The sequence below is a fragment of the Phalacrocorax aristotelis genome, chromosome 1, assembly GCF_949628215.1.
Source record: "Phalacrocorax aristotelis chromosome 1, bGulAri2.1, whole genome shotgun sequence".
Classification (NCBI taxonomy): domain Eukaryota; kingdom Metazoa; phylum Chordata; class Aves; order Suliformes; family Phalacrocoracidae; genus Phalacrocorax; species Phalacrocorax aristotelis.
The window spans coordinates 163,133,239-163,153,330 of NC_134276.1; the positions used below are offsets into that span (position 1 = coordinate 163,133,239).

General features: G+C 46.6%; 1 protein-coding gene across 9 annotated transcripts in view; it reads left to right on the forward strand.

Moving 5' to 3' along the window:
* The window catches only part of ZC3H7B (zinc finger CCCH-type containing 7B), a 50,131-nt gene that overhangs the window by 9,591 nt on the left and 20,448 nt on the right, over positions 1-20,092 (forward strand). For 2 of the 9 annotated variants that reach the window (XM_075078077.1, XM_075078086.1), the window contains 11 exons: positions 560-718; positions 4,014-4,094; positions 5,632-5,691; positions 7,104-7,146; positions 11,174-11,433; positions 12,346-12,694; positions 13,658-13,770; positions 14,638-14,800; positions 14,887-15,048; positions 15,907-16,112; positions 19,624-19,724. In XM_075078077.1, the coding sequence (XP_074934178.1) occupies positions 560-718; positions 4,014-4,094; positions 5,632-5,691; positions 7,104-7,146; positions 11,174-11,433; positions 12,346-12,694; positions 13,658-13,770; positions 14,638-14,800; positions 14,887-15,048; positions 15,907-16,112; positions 19,624-19,724 (1,697 nt within the window). The remainder of the gene's footprint in view (positions 1-559; positions 719-4,013; positions 4,095-5,631; positions 5,692-7,103; positions 7,147-11,173; positions 11,434-12,345; positions 12,695-13,657; positions 13,771-14,637; positions 14,801-14,886; positions 15,049-15,906; positions 16,113-19,623; positions 19,725-20,092) is intronic. The other 7 variants (XM_075078095.1, XM_075078119.1, XM_075078114.1 and 4 more) reach the window with 7 other exon arrangements.

Below are 20,092 nucleotides of genomic sequence, written 5' to 3' on the forward strand. Positions count from 1 at the left end.
AATACTGTTTGAGAATTGCTCTGGAGGCTCCTGCCTCCTCAAGTGAGGCACTGGAAGGCAGTGAGAAGGGTCTTGATGGAACTTTCAGGACACACATGGAAAAGGATTCTGCAATTCTCAGGCTCTAAAAGGCTCTGTGCTTCCATTTTCCTAAGGAATGTAACAACTTTCCTTTATGGCACAACCCCAGAGCAGGTCCATCCTGTTCATAATGAGGCTAAGTCCCCTGAAAAAAATTAGCAAGCAGCCAAATAATTAAAGACTGTCAAATGTCACATGCCCAAGGTAGAGGGGGAGACAAGATAAGGTTGCTCAAGCAGCCTTAATTGTGGCATTCACTGACTTTGAAGTATTCTGAGTTTTGCAAGACTTCACAAAATGTTCTATTACTGTAGGTTTTGTGTGTTTGTACGCTGGTCTGTGTATGAGGTAATGCATGTATTCCCAACTGCCTTTTATGTTCCTGTTTTCTGCTGAGAGACAAAGCATTTGCATTCACACAGAAGGAGGGGTTGGTCTGCTGTGCCTCAGCTGACTCAGGGTGGTCTTTTCAATGCAGGGGTTGTATGAGAAGGCACTGGAAGACAGTGAGAAGGCTTTAAGTCTTGACAAGGAGAATATCCGAGCGCTCTTCCGGAAAGCTCGTTCCTTAAATGAACTTGGAAGACACAAAGAAGCTTATGAGTGCAATAGCCGATGCTTGCTGTCCCTCCCACATGTAAGTTTTTGACATGCAACTCATCTTAATTTCTGTGGCTCACCACCTTCCTCCTCCATAACATGCCTATTGTGAGGCCAGAGGATAGTGGAAGAGGAAGCTTGGCCGTTCCTGGGAACATGCTTATGCCCAGAAATTCTGTCTCTCTGACTCTAAGACGTTTGACCTCACATGTATCTTCTTCCGAGTCACCCTCTAAAGACGGTGCCAGCCAGGTTAGTGGTTAGTGACAGCAGGTTTGGTGGCCTATTTGTGAAGAGCAAAATCCTACTCTAACAAAATGTGAACTAAGGCCATGAGATTGTTTTAATTATTGGGTTTTATATGTTTAAGGGGAGTAACTAGAGCATGGGACAAATGGGAACTGGAGCACTGGAAGGAAAACATGTATACTTTTACTGTTTTAGATAAAAATGTCGCATGTTTTACTTGCTGATGCTAAGGCAAGCTGATAAAGCTTTTTATATCGTCAGACATGCAAAGGTGTTCTTAACATCACATGTCAGAGTTATTTTTATGTTCACATGTGTGTAAATTTTTGCATTCAGAGGGGACTATCTGCATAAACTAGGCCCTAGATATTCTCCTAACAAAGCTTTGCTGAGTGTCCTTTTAGGCCAAATATTGAACAGGAAACCAGACTGTGATTAGATAGATTCTAGTGAGCACTGGTTGTCTTTCCTAAATTTTGTTCTGATCCACCACAGTAATGCTATTACAAGAAAAATGCATCTGCTTCAGCAGAGGTTCTCTTTCCTTTATTATCAGTGTTACAGAAGCAATCTTTGAAAGCCTTGTTAGCAGTAAGTTATTCCTTTTGTATAGCTTGTAAATTATAGTTTCTTCGACTTGGCAGAACAGGGTGACTACAACACATTAAAGGTATCATGTTAGGGGAGCTCCAAAGAACTGTATTTAAAAAAAACCCTTTTATAAACAAACCCATCTAATATATTTGTTCATGTAAAGCTGTATCTGGCTATATTTCACAATGCAGTTGAGCCACTTAATTGAATTTATTTTTTAACCATATACTTATGTTTACAGCTCTCCCATTATTATGATAACAATCATTGTGGTCTACAAGCACTTTTATCAAACTACTCTGTGGCAGGAAAGTTCAGCCTTACAAACTCCATATGGAAGGATATGCATTCCCTGTTCTAAACAATTCAGTCTTGTAAATTAACATACCCCATTGCCTCATTACCTGATTAACAGAAATCATAAGCCTTCTCTGCATCAAAGGCAAGTCATGCTATCCATCATCTCACTCTTTTTTCCATTACACCAGCTGCTAAATCTCTGGAGCACACGGATACTTCCAGCTTGCGTTGCCGTAACAGCTGACAACTTTGTTGTGGTCAAAGCAGAGCATATATTAAAACTTCCAGTGATGAAGGATCTCCCACTCAGTTGACTCGCAGTATAGCAGAGTTAACTTGTTTCCAGTTGTAGATACTCAGTGCTGATAGTTTGTAGAGGTTCCCAGCATGGTGGGTTTGATACTCCTCTGTGGTATGCGTTTTTTGGTATGGCATGAGTTTTTTAGGGTTTTGGAGGAAAGCATATTGCACGCCCTTGTTGAGCATCCCCTCATTTAGGTGGGAGGTAGTACGTGCCTGAGGGTGGCATTTGGCTGAGGGACAGGAAAGCTAAAGGCAGATCTTGGGGGTGACAAAGAGCAAATAACTCCCCCACCCCCAAACCACAGGCATGCTGACAAAATGGACAATAATTAACTATGTGTTATTGAGAAGGAAAGTGGAGGCAATCTAGAGAGAAATATATTCTTGATCTTGTTCAGGGATCTGAGAAGACATCTCAGAATTATGTTGGCACGTGGAGTTGGATAGGGTAAACCTGGTAGGTATGAGTATGACATCAATGAAAAGGAATGACATCAGAGGTTTTGCTGGTGAGTTTTCTACAGGGAGCAAGAAAACGGCAGACTTCAGAAGACACCTGGGAGAGGGTTTGGAAAGGCAGAATCCCCAGGGGCAAACAGCAATGAAAATGTGATTGGTGTTAGAAAGATCTCAGAGGTGGAAGACAGTGAGGTGGGAGCAGTGACCATGAGACTTGACCAAGAAGAGGTCTCTGGAGAGTGTGGGGACAATTTCAGGAGAAGGAATATCCTGAAGGGGTGTGAGATGGAGAGGGAAGAGGAAACGGACAGACAAGATAGATTTTGTCTTCACTGAGTTCAGAGAAGATGGTGCCATGACCAATGTTGAGGGTGAGGGGGAGCAAGTACAGTCAAAAACTGTCACTCCAAATCAAAAGGAGAAGTTACGGATACTCTGGACTGGAAGAACCAGAAGCTAGTGTGAGGGGTTGAAAGAGAAAGGATGAACCTGCAGGAAGAAGGAGGTTGGAAAGACCAGCATGGCAAGTAGAGAGAAGAGAGCAAGCTTCAAGGTTGGAGATAAGGGAGATGTTAGGACATTAAGGAGGGATATCACAATAGGTTGGGCAGATATTTTTTTCTTCTTTGAAGAAACTGTTAAGTACTCCAATATTTTTGTAAACAGGAAGAGAGAAGAAAGTGGAACGAAAGAGTTGTTTGTGACAATAAGTGAAGAAAGTTGTGGCAGGTTGTTAGTCCAGGCGAATTGGAGAGGATGGAGCAGCGGCATGGAGCATGGCCCGGAAGTGTCTAAAGCCCACAGTGGTGTGTGAGTGGGCCTGGACAGTTAGTGAGCAGGGAGGATGGTTAATGGCACACAGCAGGGAAAGCAGAAGGACCTGCTTGACTAAGCTGAGGCTGTTTAACCAGAGCTGGAGACAGTGAAAATGCCTTGTAGTTAGTAAGCTGGAAACTGGGACTTGGTTTCAGCTTCAAAAACACACATGCAAAACAGGCTGTGTATGCAGGAAGGCATGCAGTCTCCCTCTTCCCAGACATGGGGACCTTGTGGGAGCTGTATCAGCCCCCAGCATGGGCGCTGCTAGCAGCCAGCCTTGGCAACTCCTTGAGCCATCTTGCCAGTGGGAGTTGTGAACCCTGCTTTTGGAGAGCGGGTGCTTTCTTGGAAGCAGACGTTCTGCAGCATCAAAAGAGTGTAGGGGGAAGTCCTGCTGCAACTTCGGTCTCTCAGCAGAACTGAATGACAAGAGCACTTAGGTCTGCATGGACTTTCCTAGGGCTGCTCTGGCAATTGTCCACCTGCTGCTGTCTACAAGTGAGGCTTCTTGGCACAGCCCAGTGTGGATAACTGCATTCCTGTTTATTTCATATTATGTGCTGCAAAAGCAAAACTGAAAGTGTCCTGCCAATGGTTTTTGTTCCCAGGATGAAAGTGTCACACAGCTGGGACAGGAGCTTGCTCAGAAGCTGGGACTGAGAGTTCGAAAAGCATACAAAAGACCTCAGGTATGACTTTTTTTTTCTTAGAGACTGTTCTTTGGCTCTTTCAGATTTACTTTTGCAGAAGTGGTAGGTGCTGTTCTGCAGCTATGGACACACGTACACTACCCTGTGATCTCTCTAAGAGGCTACACTCACTGTCCTGACCCTCTGACTCACTTTGCCTTGATCCATTTCTAACCCCATTGCTGCTCTTTGTCTACTGCCAGGATGTTTTCTGTGTCCCCGGCTAAGCCTGGCAGAGCTGGGCTAGTGCTGCAGGAAAGGCTTCCGATGCAGTTGGAGCCTGTGTTTTTGGGAGAAGAGGGACATTTGGCCTGATCCCAAAGGAGGTTTTGCATCACAGTTCTTTCCCTGTTATGGGATGAGAAGGAGGGGGTCCTCTGCTGCATCAGGGGTATGTCTGGTTTTGTAGTGCAATGGATCATGAGGGCTTCTTGCCCCATATCTAGGCATACACTTTCAGGGTGGGGAAAGGGTTGTGCTTTGGGAAAATGATGAGTACACATCTGGTCAGATGCTATGAAAGAAGGCAGCAAAAAGAAGTCGTGGGTTCAGTAAATCGACCCCAGTGTCTGAATCCATAACTGGCCCTTGAAGAAAGGGCAGCTGTTAACTGGAGTACTGTTGGTACTTAAATGTATACCCTGGGATGGAGCTAGAGGGCGTTAGGCCACTGCTAGCACTCTTGGATAAAGCTGCCTTGGTCACATAAAATCCCAGGATGCATTGTCAGGAGTAGCGAACAGGAGTAGTCAAGGCTTACATTCACATCCTCAGCCCCGTGCACAGTGGTGTGTTAACAGCCAAGTATGTTCCACCACCAGAGGGGCACCTTTGCAGTATGAAGTGAAGTGATTGGTGGGCATCCAATTTGCAGAGAGCTTTTGGAGTAAATTTGGCTGTAGCACCTTACTCCTCTCCCTGAGCAAACTCACATTTGTGATTGGCCTACCCTCCAAAACACCTTCAGTGTTGTAGCAGCTCTCAACCCTCTGAAATGATTCTATCTCAAAGAAAGGTAAGTTCTACACAGAAGTATTTTTGTAGCTGCTCACTGTGTTGGCCTTACCACCATTTTGCTGCTGTCATGTTAACTCAGCTGTGGTAGGCTTAAACCACGTGTATGTTAGAAAAATAAAAATTAAAAGCTCCAAAATGCTTTTTATTATTTGAAATTTAGCGATTGGTATTCTGGTGACACCTTTCTGTCTCTTGTGTTGACTTTCAGCTTTCATTCCAGTGCTGTAATGCCTTCCTGAAGTAGTAATTTCTAAATGAAAAGACAAAACCTTCTGTTCCTCAGGGAAGTTTTTTGCTTCCTGATTGGGTGTTGGGTATTTTCCACTGAGGTGTCTGGAACAAATATATGTCCCTTTCAGTGTTAAGAAAACTGTAGCCCTGTGTCACAATGGTATGCCTTTTAGAGTGGCTTTTATTTTATGGGCAGTGCCTGGAAGGAAACCATATTGTAACCCAGCTTTACCTAGTTTACAAGCATTCATGGGCTGTCTCTGTTCTAAGACCTCTCTCTTCCTTGCAGCAGGAATTGGAAACATTCTCACTACTCAGTAATGGCACGTCAGTCAATTTGTCAAACCAGGTAGAGTTTGCATCCTGTGGTTCTTACTGTTCATGGATTGTGCTACTATAATTCTTCGCAGTTTTATTTACATGCAAATTTATAGCTGTCTTTTAGGATTTAAAGGTGTTGATTAGTGTTTTCCGCTTTTAAGAAATATTGCCAAGGAAACAAATTATTTTTAAAATATTTCTAGTGACAATATTTTTGATATCCATAATTAGATCACTGAAGATAGTTATTTTTCTTAGTTATTGTGAATGTTTGCTTTCTCTTGCATTTTAAATAAGTTTCAGTTTTTAAGTTTTAACATAGTTAGGGCAACACTAAGTAAAAATCAGAAGGTTCAACTGCTCAAGAAATATACAAAATCGAATCATGCAATGTACTGAGCAAGGTACATACACAGTTTATGTATTCTTTATATTGTCCTGTCACCTGGGGATCCAGCTCAGGCAGGGAACTGTACAAATACTAAGCTAAAATATAAGAAATAGCTGATTTCCTTGTTCTGCCACTGGCAAAAAAAAACCCCAAACACTTGCTGGTTTTACAGTCTATTTGGTACTTCACACTGCTCCTTAAAGCAAACAAACTGTAAAACTGTAAAAATTGACATTTTGTACCAGAAGAAGGGATGCTAAAGAATTAGTTTACCTCCCACCATTCAGTAACTTACCTTAATCTTTCTAGGACAGCCAGTCAGCTTTCTTTAATAGTTGTGCCTAGTTTTTCATTGGAAAATCTTTCATTTTGCAAGAAATTAAAATAGTGGAAAACCTAGAAGTTGCAAAAACTATTGCACTAGATGCAGTATCGGAAAAATAATGGTTTACTTGTGCCTTTTTAAATTTAAACTGAAGGCATACATTCTTACCTCTGTTTATGTTTCTGTAAAATATGGGCTTATTTTATTCCTTGCCTGGAGGTCCAAGTCAGCAGTTTTCTTGACGGAAACCTTCTCCTGTTTTGAGTTTGCTGTAAAAGTTTGTGGTTGTTAAATTGCAAAATATGTGAAGTAAGAAAAGGAACACTGTGTAAGATCAAGCTAATCAGATCTCACACTGCATGGGGCTGACCTATTGATGTGTCCTGGGACTTGGGACACAGCATTCTCATCCCCACAAGAAAAACCCTATTCTGTGTACAGATTTGCTCACATGGTTGCATATTATGCAGGGCTGGTACTCCTTTGCAGCAACAGGGTTTGTCCACTGCTGGAGGTAAAAATGAATAGGGTCTTCGGGTTAATGGCCTCTTAAAGTTCCTTGGTTTTACTGCTCTTGCCCTGAAAGAGCCCATAAAGGAAAAGAAAGGGCCAGATGCCTTTAGAAGTAGTAAAGGGTCTCATCTGTGAAGTGTGAATATCTTTTAAAAACTGATATTTTAAAAAGTGATATTTTTATCTGCATTTTCCTACACCCTCTTTGCAGACCACTTCCAATGGATTGGGTTCAATAGATGACATCGAAACAGGTAAAGACATTTATCTTCTCTGATTTTTGTGGCTTCAGTAAGGTATCTGAGCAGGCTGGCAGGCCTGCGAGGTTCATCACCTTCATTTGTGCCTCTTCTGTACGCTCCTGACATTGGTTAACTAGGAGGAGAAAAAGGTGGTGGGAAGCAGGAGTGTTCTTACTGCAGAAGAGCTTTTTGTCCAGGCCCAGTGAGGGACATATCTGCGACTTAAAACGGTCTGCTGAGGTACACAGCTCTCTCCAGTTGTGCTTTCTTAAAGCTGGGCTTGACAAAGCTTCTGAAACACTGCTCCCAGCCAAAACAGTCCAGGTAAAGTGAAGTTAAGGTTGTAGGCGCTCTTTGCACTCTGAGCGCGTATGGTACTCCAAGACGTTGAAGTGGAGGAAATGAAAACAAAGGGAGTCAGGTGGGACCCAGGGAGAGCCATGTTCAGGATTAGGCACCCAGGAGGAGCAGAAGGAGGGCCACGGAGTTGCTTTTCTCATGCCATGAAACAAGTGACCTTAACTCTGCCCCTGTAGAAAGGCTTGCTACGTGCCTTGCCCTTTATTGTGTGCTGGAGCATTGAACTCATGCCTCTGAGCACATCAGTTCCTTTGAAACGTAGCTCTGTGTGTGAAGAAGGTAAGTGTGAAGACTTACCACCGCAAGTAGTAATTACTTTTTTTATAGAAAGAAACTAATTTCATTATTAGGGTTCTTTGGTGTCTCTTTTGGAAAACATGTTAGCTCTCTGTGAATGCCAGTTCAGTAACTGAATGCTACGTGCAATCATGAGACCCAGTTCTGCGAAATAAGGATAGTTTTTCACATTATCTTGCTGTGCTTAAATGAACGGAACTCCTACTGCAGAGTAAAAAGTGACTGCGTACAGTAAGCTCTTTATCTAATTAGGATTTGATGTAAGAGCAGCATGCCGCCTTTGTTGCAGTTTAGGCAGAGAGAACCTTTAGTGTGAGGAAATATTTCCAAAAGCACTGAAATACATGTTATCCTGTTGCCCTGAGAATGTTGTGCCACCAGGAGGGCTGTGGGTGCTGGGTACCTCCAGAGTTTCAGATTCAAAGATTTTTTAGCAAGGGGTATTTTTGTTGTTTTGTTTTGAAGATGCAAACTCCTGAAGGCCCTTCCCCCATGCTTTGCTTGAAGTCATCTGATTAACTCAGCCATGCCCTGCACAGATCATAGCTCAGATCTGTCTCAGCATGGCCTTTGGCCAGCTAATGCACTAGGGAACCGCTGCTGTTTTGGGAAGCGGGGCTAGAAACAGGGCTTTTAAAAGCACTGTACTTGCCCCTCTGGGACAGGAAGGTGTATGGCCAGAGAAGCTACCAGGTGGGGGCACGATATGAGAGACTTGGTTTGGGGGAGCGGATGGGCAAGACCCTCACTGAGCTTACGGGGGGCTTAGTGTCATGGCAGTGGCAGAAATCAGAGGGAGGCAAGTATGTGCTTGCGATCTGCTCATCAAAGATGGCTGTTTTATTTTTTTAAGATGAAGCAAACATTAAGTGAATGCAGAAGGTGCATGAGCTTTCTGTAAGGAGAGTACATGGGATGTGGGTATGGTGGCTGGTGAGTGAGGTCAGCATATCGGGTGTCCTCAGGAAAGCAGGAATAGGAAAGGGGGGTTAGCAGAAAAGACTGGTCAGAGGGAAATGGGAGGAAGTAGCTGAAGGAGAGACAGGTTTTGGGTGGTCAGGGAAGGGGGAGCAGACATCTCCCCTCTGCTCCTTGCAAGTAGTTGAACCTGTTGGTCCCTGCTGTTCTCGTTGCCCTTCACGTGCACTGAGCTGTGGGTGGCCCTGTATCATTCTTTGGTCATGCATTCAGCTTTTCAGGATTTGGGGCTTCTTAGGGTTTGTGAGGGCCTCTTTCCTCTGCTTCCCAGTCTAAGTGGGAATGGGAGGGCCTTGTTCTTTCCTCAGAGAACATCTGGACTTCTGGATCCTTTGGGGCTGTGTCATTGTGACCCCTTTTGCCCTCCCCACATGTGTGTCCATCCCTTCCAGCATATCCTGAGCTTCTTGGCCCCTGGAGGGATCTTGGCAGTACTCCAGATTTAAACATCTGAAAAATGGGAAGGCACAAGCTGTCCCTTTGTACTGAAGGAAATCTGGCCGAGCTACCAGCGATGAGGCCAGCACCGTGGGACACTGGATGGCTGGCTCCCGAGCTTTGGCAGCTGGGGGGCCCGTGCCAAAGGGAGATGAGCTGAGAGAAGTCATCGCAAAGGGGGCATGGGGCTGCTGAGCCTGATCTGAGGGGCAGGTGCAAAACTAAGGACTTTTACAGCCTTCCTTTGAGCTGCTGCCTGTGGGGAATGTGTCTGGCTGCAGCATTGAAAATCTGTGTTGGATCCCATAAGGTACAACATGCGCTTTCCTTTGATCACATGCATGAGGTTGCGGAGAGGGACCTGTGTCTGTCCCTTGCCATTTCCCCCTGCTTTTCATGCATTTTTTCTATGGCTCAGCCTCCAGTGCCTTGCACAGCAACCTCAGCTGTGGTCCATCATGTGGACCACTCATCACAAATGCCAGAGGAAAGGTTGCAGGGGGTGCTGGTGTGCTCCTGGTGGGGTTAGAGATAAGGGGGCCTCTGTGTGTGTGATCTCTGCTGTTGTTTTGTTCAGGACTTGGGGGTTTGCTGGAACTGCTGATTTGCTGAGCTCTCTAAGTGCACCAACACAGTCCTTAGTCAGTGAACAGGCGATGTAGAGGATAGCAACATGGCTCACTCGCCCAGCCCCAGTTAGAAGGGGATGGCTGAGTTCTCATGGGGGCTGAGTGAGCAGAGCTTGTACATACAAGATGCAGCATTTCTCGCTGGATCAAGATTAGTGTCTTGGAAGCTTGTCTCATTTCTTTCCTTCTTCTCTCTAATAAAAGCTATTGTCTCTCCTTCCAAACTTTGCCTTGCTTATAGCTTTAGACCATCATAGCTACAGTGCAGCCACTGCTGTGTGGATGGAGAAGGTAGCATCTTTGTCTTATTTCTTTTCTTTTATTCCAGGACATCTGCACAGGGGCAGAATTAAGGTAGTTTGGGTGCTTGGTTTGAGAACTGCAAATGTAACGCTGCATTTTCCAAATTTCTAACATTTGAACTTTTTTTTTAACCTTTATTTTTTTTGAGAATAAAATGCTCTTCTGTGAAGAAAATGTGCTTGTAACCTTAACGTCACTTAACAGAGGTTTATATTGCATGATGGGAAAGTCTTACCATTTCAGTAATGTACTGAAGATGCAAGGAAGCCTTAGGGAAAATCACTGCCTCTCTCCTGCCCTGACCCTGGCTTACACAAGTTTCCAAGGGGATGTTTGATGCTGAGGTGTTGAGGGGGAGTGTGGGCACCAACCTCCTACCTGCGGACATAAGGAAGCATTCAGGAACAGGGAATTTACTTGGGTAAAGACAGCTGAATGAGTTTGTTGGGGCATATTGTTAGCACAGCCTGGTCTGACCACCCGATCTTTGACTCTCTTCCCAGCAAGACCTTGTGTTTTTTATCTTCTGCCAATTAGGGTGACTGAGGTTTTAGAGAGGGTGTGCGAGTAAGCAAGCTTTCATCTGGGATATCAAAACTCCAAGGAGTAGAGAAGGCAGTGATCTCTGCCAAATGCATTAGTGAGGAACATTAAAGAAGGCACCAGGTGGTGGATTATAGAGAAATTGGATTATGTGCCCCCAGCCTTTAGTCACGGCCACAGTGAATTCAGTAACTGCTCAGCCACAGGTTTTGTGTTGTTCCTGGTTACTGTATGTGCTTGTCAAATCTTGACAGTCAGTCTGAGCACTGGCCCTTAGAGCATTTTTCAGCTATCGGTGAGCCATTGGAGACTGGGAATAAAAATGGAAGGGCAAGAACTCCTCAGACCAGAGCCTCTCCTTTCAGAAAATTGGCATACTTGTTTTTTGTAATTTGATGGAGTTGTACGATATTGTTTTGCCAGGCTGTGCTCTGCTTGCCCCCTGCAAGAGGCTCTCCTGGGTGACTGGCTCTGTTTCTCCCTCATCACAGACTGCTCTATGGACCTGCAGTGCCTCCCAGCTCCTGTGGCCACCTCCATGCCTGTGAGCGAAGGGCTGGCCCCTTTGCCCTCTGAGTCAGATGCAAAGGGCTTGCCTACCTCGCTCCCTGCTGCCAGCTTGCTCCCGTCTCCAGACTGTGTGTCCATGCCAGTGCCTGAGACTGTAGAGGACTTCACAGATGGGGACATCATTGGGGAAGAACTGGACTCCCTCCTGGACTCCCTTGCTGAAGGGTCACCATACCCTCTAGTAAGAGTGGGCGCTGTGTGGGTCCCCTACTTCTTGTTCCAAATAGGTTCTTGGAGCGTGCGGATATGTGTGCTGCCTCTCTCTCTTACTGTCACTCTCTCCTCCTAGCTCTTCCTCTAGCAAAACTCATTCATTCCTTCCTTTATATCTGCAACCGGCTTGTGAGTATCTAAAGAGCCCGCCTCCAAGCCTGCTCTGCTGTGTGCAACTTCATGGAGCTGCCCCTCAAAAGGTACCCAAGATAGCCTTCCCCATCATCACCTTCCCCGGGCCTCTGGTGTCCATGGAGTTGAAGCAGGCCTGAGGGTAGAAATGAGTGCTGAAGCAGGAATGATAGATCTACTTTATACAGTGGGCATGCTCTAATCTCCTTGCATTTTGTGTAGGCTGCATTCAGCCTAAGCTCTTTGAACAGGTCTGGGAACTGCAGAGACAATCTGTATTCATAATTACGTTGGATTTTAGTTGCCAGTGTTGCTGATGCTATGCAAGCCAACTTGGGTCTGGAAGCAATATAAGCATATTAGTGCAGGATGCCTCTTGAGCCAAAAGGCTCTGATGAGAGGTGCCATGAGTAATGGTTGTTACCCTGACCCTGGTGCTGTGTGTACTTGGTTTCACTGTTTCTCAACCTGAGCTGGTTTAAATGCTCAGCACAGGGTTCTGCTTTGCAGACTGATGAGCTCAGGTAGCCCAACACCTCCTCAGGGACCTCAGTCCAGTCTCTGTGTGGTATAGATAGATTGGAAGGTCTGTGGGAAGTCTGCAGGCAGATGGAGCTGCCGGGTATCCTTTTGCTTCAGATAATACAGCACGCAATTGAGTGGGAGCCTGTTGCTCTCTTTGTTCACTCATTCTCTGCTCCTCATTCCTAATGTGCTGTTTATCCTCCCCCTTCCCAATTCCCCAAAGTCTCTGGTCCAGGGCACCATTCCTACCAACCTGCCAACGGAGATGCCCCAGCTGATCCCTGTGTTTCCGGGGGGAACTCCACTGCTGCCCCCAGTCGTGACAGCCAGCATCCCTGTCTCCACCCCACTGCCACCTGCCTCATTCGGCCTGGTGATGGATCCCACCAAGCAGCTTTCCTCCTCCTCTGTCCTGGATGCCTTTGAGGCCCCACCGGGAGGAAGTGGCAGCTCCACCTTAGATTCGCTGGATTCCCTGGATCTGCTCCCTTACACAGACTCACGGCTTGATGCCCTGGACTCCTTTGGGACAAGCAGAGGGTCGCTGGATGCCTTGGATTCCTTTGCCATTGGTAGGTGCAGGGCTTATGGTGGAGTTTTATGCTGCTTTACCTGTCAGTGCATGCCAAAATTATTTCCTTCAGTGCTGAGGACATCTGTCATAGTCCTGTCTGCCGGTGATGCAGAATGGGAGTACAAATGCAGAATGTCTTGGACAGAGCAGCTGAATATGTCTAGCTCAGGAATAATGAGAAGTGCTATAGGTGTGTGTAATCCCAGATAACAAGTTATGTGCATGTTGTGAAATCTCAGAGGGGAAAGGAACACAAAAGTGTGTAATTATAAGCAATGAGATTTAAACCTGGCTTGGTGTCCAGGACACCTCCCTTGGCAGAATGTGCTAGGCTATAACATGATTCCTCCACCCTCTCCAATAACTCTGACATTTTGGACCAAATGAACAAAATCATGGTGACTCTTTTAGATGATAGAGGACCCTGTTGCGCTGGGCAGAATGGTAGAGGCCAAGGTGGGTCTCTCCCATCTCTGAATCCAGGGCAGTGAGTGTCCTGTTGAATGGGACATTGTACTCTCATGTTGCAAGGAGCAAAGCTGTGGAGGATGGTGGGCAAAGAGTAGGTCCCCTCCTGTCCCAGAACGGAAGGCAGGCTTTTTCTTGGCCAACTTGTCCCCAGTATTGCAGCAAAAGTATTTTGAAAAGAGCAGAGATTGTCCAGTCAGCACTTCAATACTCAGATTCACCTCAGTGTTGGGCTACCTTGGAGTTGCCACCTTGGGAATGCCAGCACTCAGCAACATAGAGTTGGGTTCAGTAGGGTTTGGGTAACAAGAAGGCCCTTCCTGGTTCCAAGACTTAGACAGATGGTTTGGGGAAAAAGTACTAAAATATTATGAAATAAGTAAAGCAAATGGATTTAATAAGAATTTGTTTGTCTTTCTGTGAGCAGAACTGCCTCTAAAAGTCAAATTATTGTTTTTGTTTTGTGGGGCTTTTTTCCCCTTCTTTTGGCCAGAAGAAACTAGCCCTCAGGAACTCCGACACCCATCTGGCAGCCAAAAACCATCCCCCGTGGTGAGTGAGCCGCTCCCTCGTGCTGATGTCCCAAGGTGCTCTGGAGCCAAGGTAGTAGTGACTTGGGTGATGTAGGTAATTTGGGCCCCTCTTCTTAACCTGCCCCAGTGAGTGTTGCCTCCCATGTTGTGGCAAGGCAGGTAGATTTCCCCAGAGTCAGTAGGAGGATGTTTGTTCCATCTTCATTTTTACCTGCAGCTCCGCGTATTCTCGAGGTAAACATGGTGTGACCTAGGTCATAGGCTTAACAGGAAATGTTGGAGGCCAGTGTCCCACTCTAACTGGCAGCCACATAACACTGTAGAGTAAGCCAGCTTTGTCTTAAAACTAGTGAGGTTCTTTGCTCCTCTCTGCCCCTGTCAGGAAGCTTTTCCAGATACACTGTTCTGCCCCTGTCCCATGTCTCCAGTCCTGGAGGAAGAGAGGAGGATTATCTATGGTTAGCAAGCTTGGAACAGGAATTATTCTTAAATTCCTGGTGTCAGGCTGTCCCTATTACTTCAATGCAGAGCTATGTCTCTGTCTTCAGATCAATCTGCTCCCTGAAGACTGACTGATAAGTGGTTTGGTTTTTTCCCAGACTGGGATAGGGTTGATTTGAGAGTCTTCAAATGCAGAGTTGGTCATGATGGAAGGAATGGGAAGGAGTGAGCAGGGCATTTTGTTCTGTGGCTCGTGACAGAAAATGGAGGTCCCTTACCAAGAGAGAAAGAGGCCTGTCTTTGAAGTGAACATACTGTGCAGTCTGTTATTTCTGAGAAGGTTGCATGCAGCTCTTTTGGAAATGCAGTTTCAGATGTGAACATTTTGATGAGAGCAAAAATGAGGAAGATTTTTGAGAGGCTGGAATGGGGCAAGGGGTCAGAGAGGTTTCTTACCTATGTGGTTGCAGAGCTGAAAAGTATGTGTGTTTTTGCTCAGGTCAGCCTTGGTGGAGTGAATCACCCAGCTGTGCCCAAGGTCACTGAGCACCTACTGTCCCAGCCAGAACCAGTAATGCCCAACACAGCCCTGCTGGTGAAGAATCCCCTGGCAGCTACTCATGTCTTCAAACAAGCCTGTCATATCTGCTACCCCAAAACAGGTGATGTGTTTGCTCTGCCACCCAGAGCCCTGGCCCGGGCTACAGTTTGCCTTTCCCTGGGCTGATGGGGTTATTCTGTCCTGCAGGGCCCAAGGCTGGTGATTACACCTATCGGGAAGGCTTGGAGCACAAGTGCAAGAGGGACATCCTGCTGGGCAGGCTGAAGAACTCGGAAGACAAGACCTGGAAGAGGATCCGTCCTCGGCCAACCAAAACCAACTTTGTAGGATCCTATTACCTGTGCAAAGGTGATCTGGAGGGGATAGGGCTGTCGGTGGCTGGGAAGGGGCTGTGTGGTGCATGCCAGGGGAGGTTGGGAGGGGACTTCCCTTTAGTATCACCTGCTGCCTTTGGGATCTTCCTGTCATGTCAGTAGCCCATGGACCGGGAGGCTCAGTACAATGAAAGGCAATAAGCTCCCATACTGTGGAGAGCAGTCAACTTTTGAAGTGGTGGAGCAGAGGATTTGCAAAGGCATAGTGAGGTGCAGTGCACAGTCCAGTGCTCAGAGCTGCCCTGTTGATGTTGGCTTTGCTGAGAACCTGCCTCCTGTATATGTGCCTGCATTAGTCCCACTCCACCCAGCAGCCCAATGGCAGGGCTGTGGTTCTCCCTAGGGAAAAGCTCTCTCTGCCTGCTCCTTTGCTCCAACTCATCCCTCCATACATGCAGGCAATGTGACTGGACTGGTCACTGAGGCAGTGTCATTACACAGTACCTAATCAAGTGGGGAGATTGCAAAAGCCAAGATAACAGGGCTGGATTGCTAGGACAACTTAATCTGAATTGGCTTTAAAAGGGGTTGGTCAAATCATGGTCTGTCCCAGGCACTGAATTAAAGCAGGCCTCTATTTTAAGACTCTTTCCACAACAGATGGCATTACTTAAGATTGTCACCATTCAGTAGTTTGCATTAACTTTCTTGAATGTCTTGGTATAGACAAACTTGGGGGGGGGAGATGTTTTTTCTTTTTTCTTTGACTCTTATGTTTTCTTGCTTTCAGCTCCTTGTGAGGTGTGGGCAGTGGGAGGAGACAAGAGAGAGTTTAGTTTCTGACTTGGCCGCCCTCCCTGTGTGGTGGTGTGTGCTGTTTGTTGCTTTGTAGATATGCTTAACAAGCAGGACTGTAAGTACGGGGATAACTGCACCTTCGCGTACCACCAGGAAGAGATCGACGTGTGGACGGAGGAGAGGAAGGGGACCCTCAACCGTGACCTTCTCTTTGACCCACTAGGTGGGATCAAGCAGAGCAGCCTCACCATTGCCAAGCTCCTCAAGGAACATCAGGGCATCTTCACCTTCCTCTGTGAGGTACAGAGCTGGTGGGAGGGAACAGGCACCCTTCATCATCTCCTCAGTATGTATCTGGACCATTGATATCTTGATAGTTGCCATCACAGAAACATGGTGGGATGTCTCACACTGCTGGAGTGCTGCAATGGATGGCTATAAACTCTTCAGAAGGGATAGGCAAGGAAGCAGAGGCAGTGGAGTAGCACTTTATGTTAGGGAGTGTTTTGATTGTCTAAAACTTAATGATGGTGACGATAGGGTTGAGTGTTTATGGGTAAGAATCAGGGGAAAGGCCAACAAGGCAGATATCATGGTGGGAGTCTGTTATAGACCACCCAACCAGGATGAAGAGGCAGATGAAATACTCTATAAGCAGTTGGGAGAAGTATCGCAATTGCTAGCCCCTGTTCTCCTGGGGGACTTCAGCTTACCAGATGTCTCCTGGAAATACGGAGAAGAAACAGTCTAGGAGGTTCCTGGAGTGTGTGGAAGGTAATTTCCTGACACAGCTGGTGAGTGAGCAAACTAGAGAAGGCGCCCCGCTGGACCTGTTGTTTGTGAACAGAGAAGGACTTACGGGTGACGTGACGGTTGGAGGCCATCTTGCCCATAGCGACCATGAAATGATAGTTTTCAATTCTCGGAGAAGTAAGGAGAGAGGTCATCAGAACCGCCACCTTGGACTTCTGGAGGGCAGCCTTTGGCCTGTTTAGGAGGCTGGTTGACAGCATCCCTTGGGAGGCAGCCCTGAAGGGCAAAGGGGTCCAGGAAGGCTGGACATTCTTCAAGAAGGAAATCTTAAAGGTGCAGGAGCAGGCTGACCCCATGTGCCGAAAGACAAGCCATCAGGGAAGAAGACAAGCCTGGCGGAACAGAGAGCTTTGGCTGGAACTCAGGAAAAAAGGAGAGCTTATGACCTTTGGGAGAAGGGTCAGGCAACTCAGGAGGACTACAAGGATGTCGTGAGGTTATGCAGGGAGAAAATGAGAAGGGCCAAAGCCCAACTAGAGCTTAATCTGGCTACTGTCGTGAAGACAATAAATTTTTTTTTTCTATAAATATGTTAGCAACAAAAGGAAGGCTAAGGAGAATCTCCATTCTTTATTGGATGTGGAGGGAAACGTAGTGAGAAAGGGTGAGGAAAATGAGCAAAAGGCCGAGGTACTTAATGCCTTCTTTGCCTCAGTCTTTGATAGTAAGACCAGTTGTTCTCCAGGTACCCAGTCCCCTGAGCTAGAAGGCAGGGGTGGGGAGCAGAATGAAGCCCCCATAATCCAAGGGGAAATGGTTAGTGACCTGCTACACTACCTAGACACACACAAGTCTATAGGGCCAGATGGGGTCCACCCAGGGGTGCTGGGGGATGCTGGCAGAAGTACTCACCAAGCCACTTTCCATCGTTTGTCAGCAGTCCTGGCTAACCGGGGAGGTCCCAGTTGCATGGAAGTTAGCAAATGTGACGCCCATCTTCAAGAAGGGCCAGAAGGAGGCTCTGGGGAGCTTCAGGCCTATCAGTCTGACCTCAGTGCCAGGGCAGGTTATGGAGCACATCATCTGAGTGCCATCATGTGGCACATACCGGACAAGCAGGCAATCAAGCCCAGTCAACATTTGTTCATGAGAGGCAGGTCCTGCTTGACTAACCTGATGTCATTCTATGACAAGGTGACCCACTTAGTGAATGAGGGAAAGTCTGTGGATGTAATCTAGCTAGACTTTAGTAAAGCGTTTGACACTGTTGCCCCCAGAATTCTCCTGGAGAAACTGGCTGCTCATGGCTTGGATGGGCGTACTCTTTGCTGGGTGAAAAACTGGCTGGATGGCCAGGCCTGAAGAGTGTGGTGAATGGAGTTAAATCCAGCTGGTGGCCGGTCACAAGTGGTGTTCCCTGGGGCGCAGTTTTGGGCCCAGTCTTGTTTAGTATCTTTTTCAGTGATCTGGGCGAGGGGACTGAGTGCATCCTCAGTAAGTTTGCAGATGACACCAAGTTGGGTGGGAGCGTTGATCTGCTTGAGGGTAGGAAGGCTCTGCAGTGGGATCTGAACAGGCTGGATTGATGGGCTGAGGCCAATTGCATAAGATCCAACAAGTCCAAGTATTGGGTCCTGCGCTTGGGTCACAACAATCCCATGCAACACTACAGGCTTGGGGAAGAGAGGCTGGAAAATTGCCCTGTGAAAAAGGACCTGGGGGTGTTGGTCGACAGCCAGCTGAAAATGACCCAGCAGTATGCCCGGATGAACAAGAATGCCAATAGCAGCCTGGCTTGTATCAGAAATAGTGTGTCCAGCAGGAGTAGGGCAGCAATCGTGCCCCTGTACTTGGCACTGGTGAGGCCATACCTCAAACACTGCGTTCAGTTTTGGGCCCCTCACAACAAGAAAGCCATTGAGGTGCTGGAGTGTGTCCAAAGAAGAGCAACAAAGCTGGTGAAGGGTCTAGAGAACAAGTCCTCTGAGGAGCAGCTGAGGGAACTAGGGTTGTTTAGTCTGGAGAAAAGGAGGCTGAGGGGAGACCTTATTATTCTCTACAGCTACCTGACAGGAGGTTGTAGCGGGATGGGTGTCAGGCTCTTCTCCCAAGTAACAAGCAACAGGATGAGAAGCAACAGCCTCAAGTTGTGCCAGGGGAGGTTTAGATTGGATATTAGGAAAAATTTCTTCACTGAAAGGGTTGTCAAGCATTGGAACAGGCTGCCCAGGGAAGTGGTTAAGTCCCCATCCCTGGAGGTATTTAAAAGATATGTAGATGTGGTGCTTAGGGAAATGGTTTAGTGGTGGATTTGGCAGGCTAGATTAACAGTTGGAATCGATGATCCTAAAAGTCTTTTCCAACCTAAATGATTCTATGATTCTGAATGTCCCAGCCAGTGCCCTACTCCCAGAAGGGCAGTGAGCAGTGGATGCAGCTGTGTAGGAGGAACGAGAGGTAGTTTTCCTCCTTCGCCCTGCAGCTGAACTGGGTGTGCACAACCTCATGGGATCACCTCTCTCTTCCTCTGTCTTGAGATGTTGCTTTGAACTGTAATTTAGCCCCAGCTACTTTAGAAATCAGAACCCCGTAATGCAACAAATTCCCACTTGATGTCTGTGCTGGGCCACTGAGTTGGTCAGTTAAGGATTGGCTTGTACCATCTTGATGCTCTGCAGCGGAGAGTTCCCCACACTGGCAGTGCATGGAAAGAGATATGTTCTTTGCTGTGAACTGGCTGTTGTTTTGTTTTTCCCCATTGTTTCCCCCCTGTTCTTGCTCTGTTGGTTAACTGGGAAAGAATATGTGGCTCTGACCAAAATTTTTCCAACCACAATGGAAAATACCATTGAGAGTAAGCCAAAAAATGTTGCCTGGAAGCTTTTCCAAAAATTCGCTTCCTTTATTTTAAAGCCCTGCCACAAAGTTTTCACCAGGCTTCTTCTAACTTTAAACATTAGAATAGGCTGGCTCTGGTTCTCCTTCCCCTTCCAAGTGAAGTGGCTCTGGTTCACTGCTCTCTAAGATTTTGCCAGCATGCTAATTCTTCTCTTCTCAGATTTGCTTTGACAGCAAACCCCGGATTATCAGCAAAGGGACCAAGGACACACCATCTGTCTGCTCCAACCTTTCTGCGAAACACAGTTTCCATGACAACAAGTGAGTGAACATTTTTTGTGCTGATGGGAGCAACCTCTTGTAAGTCCAGCCAGTTTAACTCCAGGGCCCTGGTCTCTTTCTTTCCTCCCCATGGGTTCCAATCATAGGGCAGCTGAAAGCATGAGAAATAGCACTGTGTGCTTCACCCTGCATGTTTGCTTCTGGTGCTGAGGGATTTCAGGTATCAGCAAAGCCCTTTGGAGTCAGCCTGAGTTTTCCATTGACTTAATTTGCCCTTCAGCTCGGCCTTTACATAAAGGTCAAACCAAAGATCATCTAGCTCAGGATCCTGCCCCTGGCTGGATGGTAATGAATGTTTGGGAAAACAACTATAAGAACCATGTCAAATACACAGTAATAGAACCCCT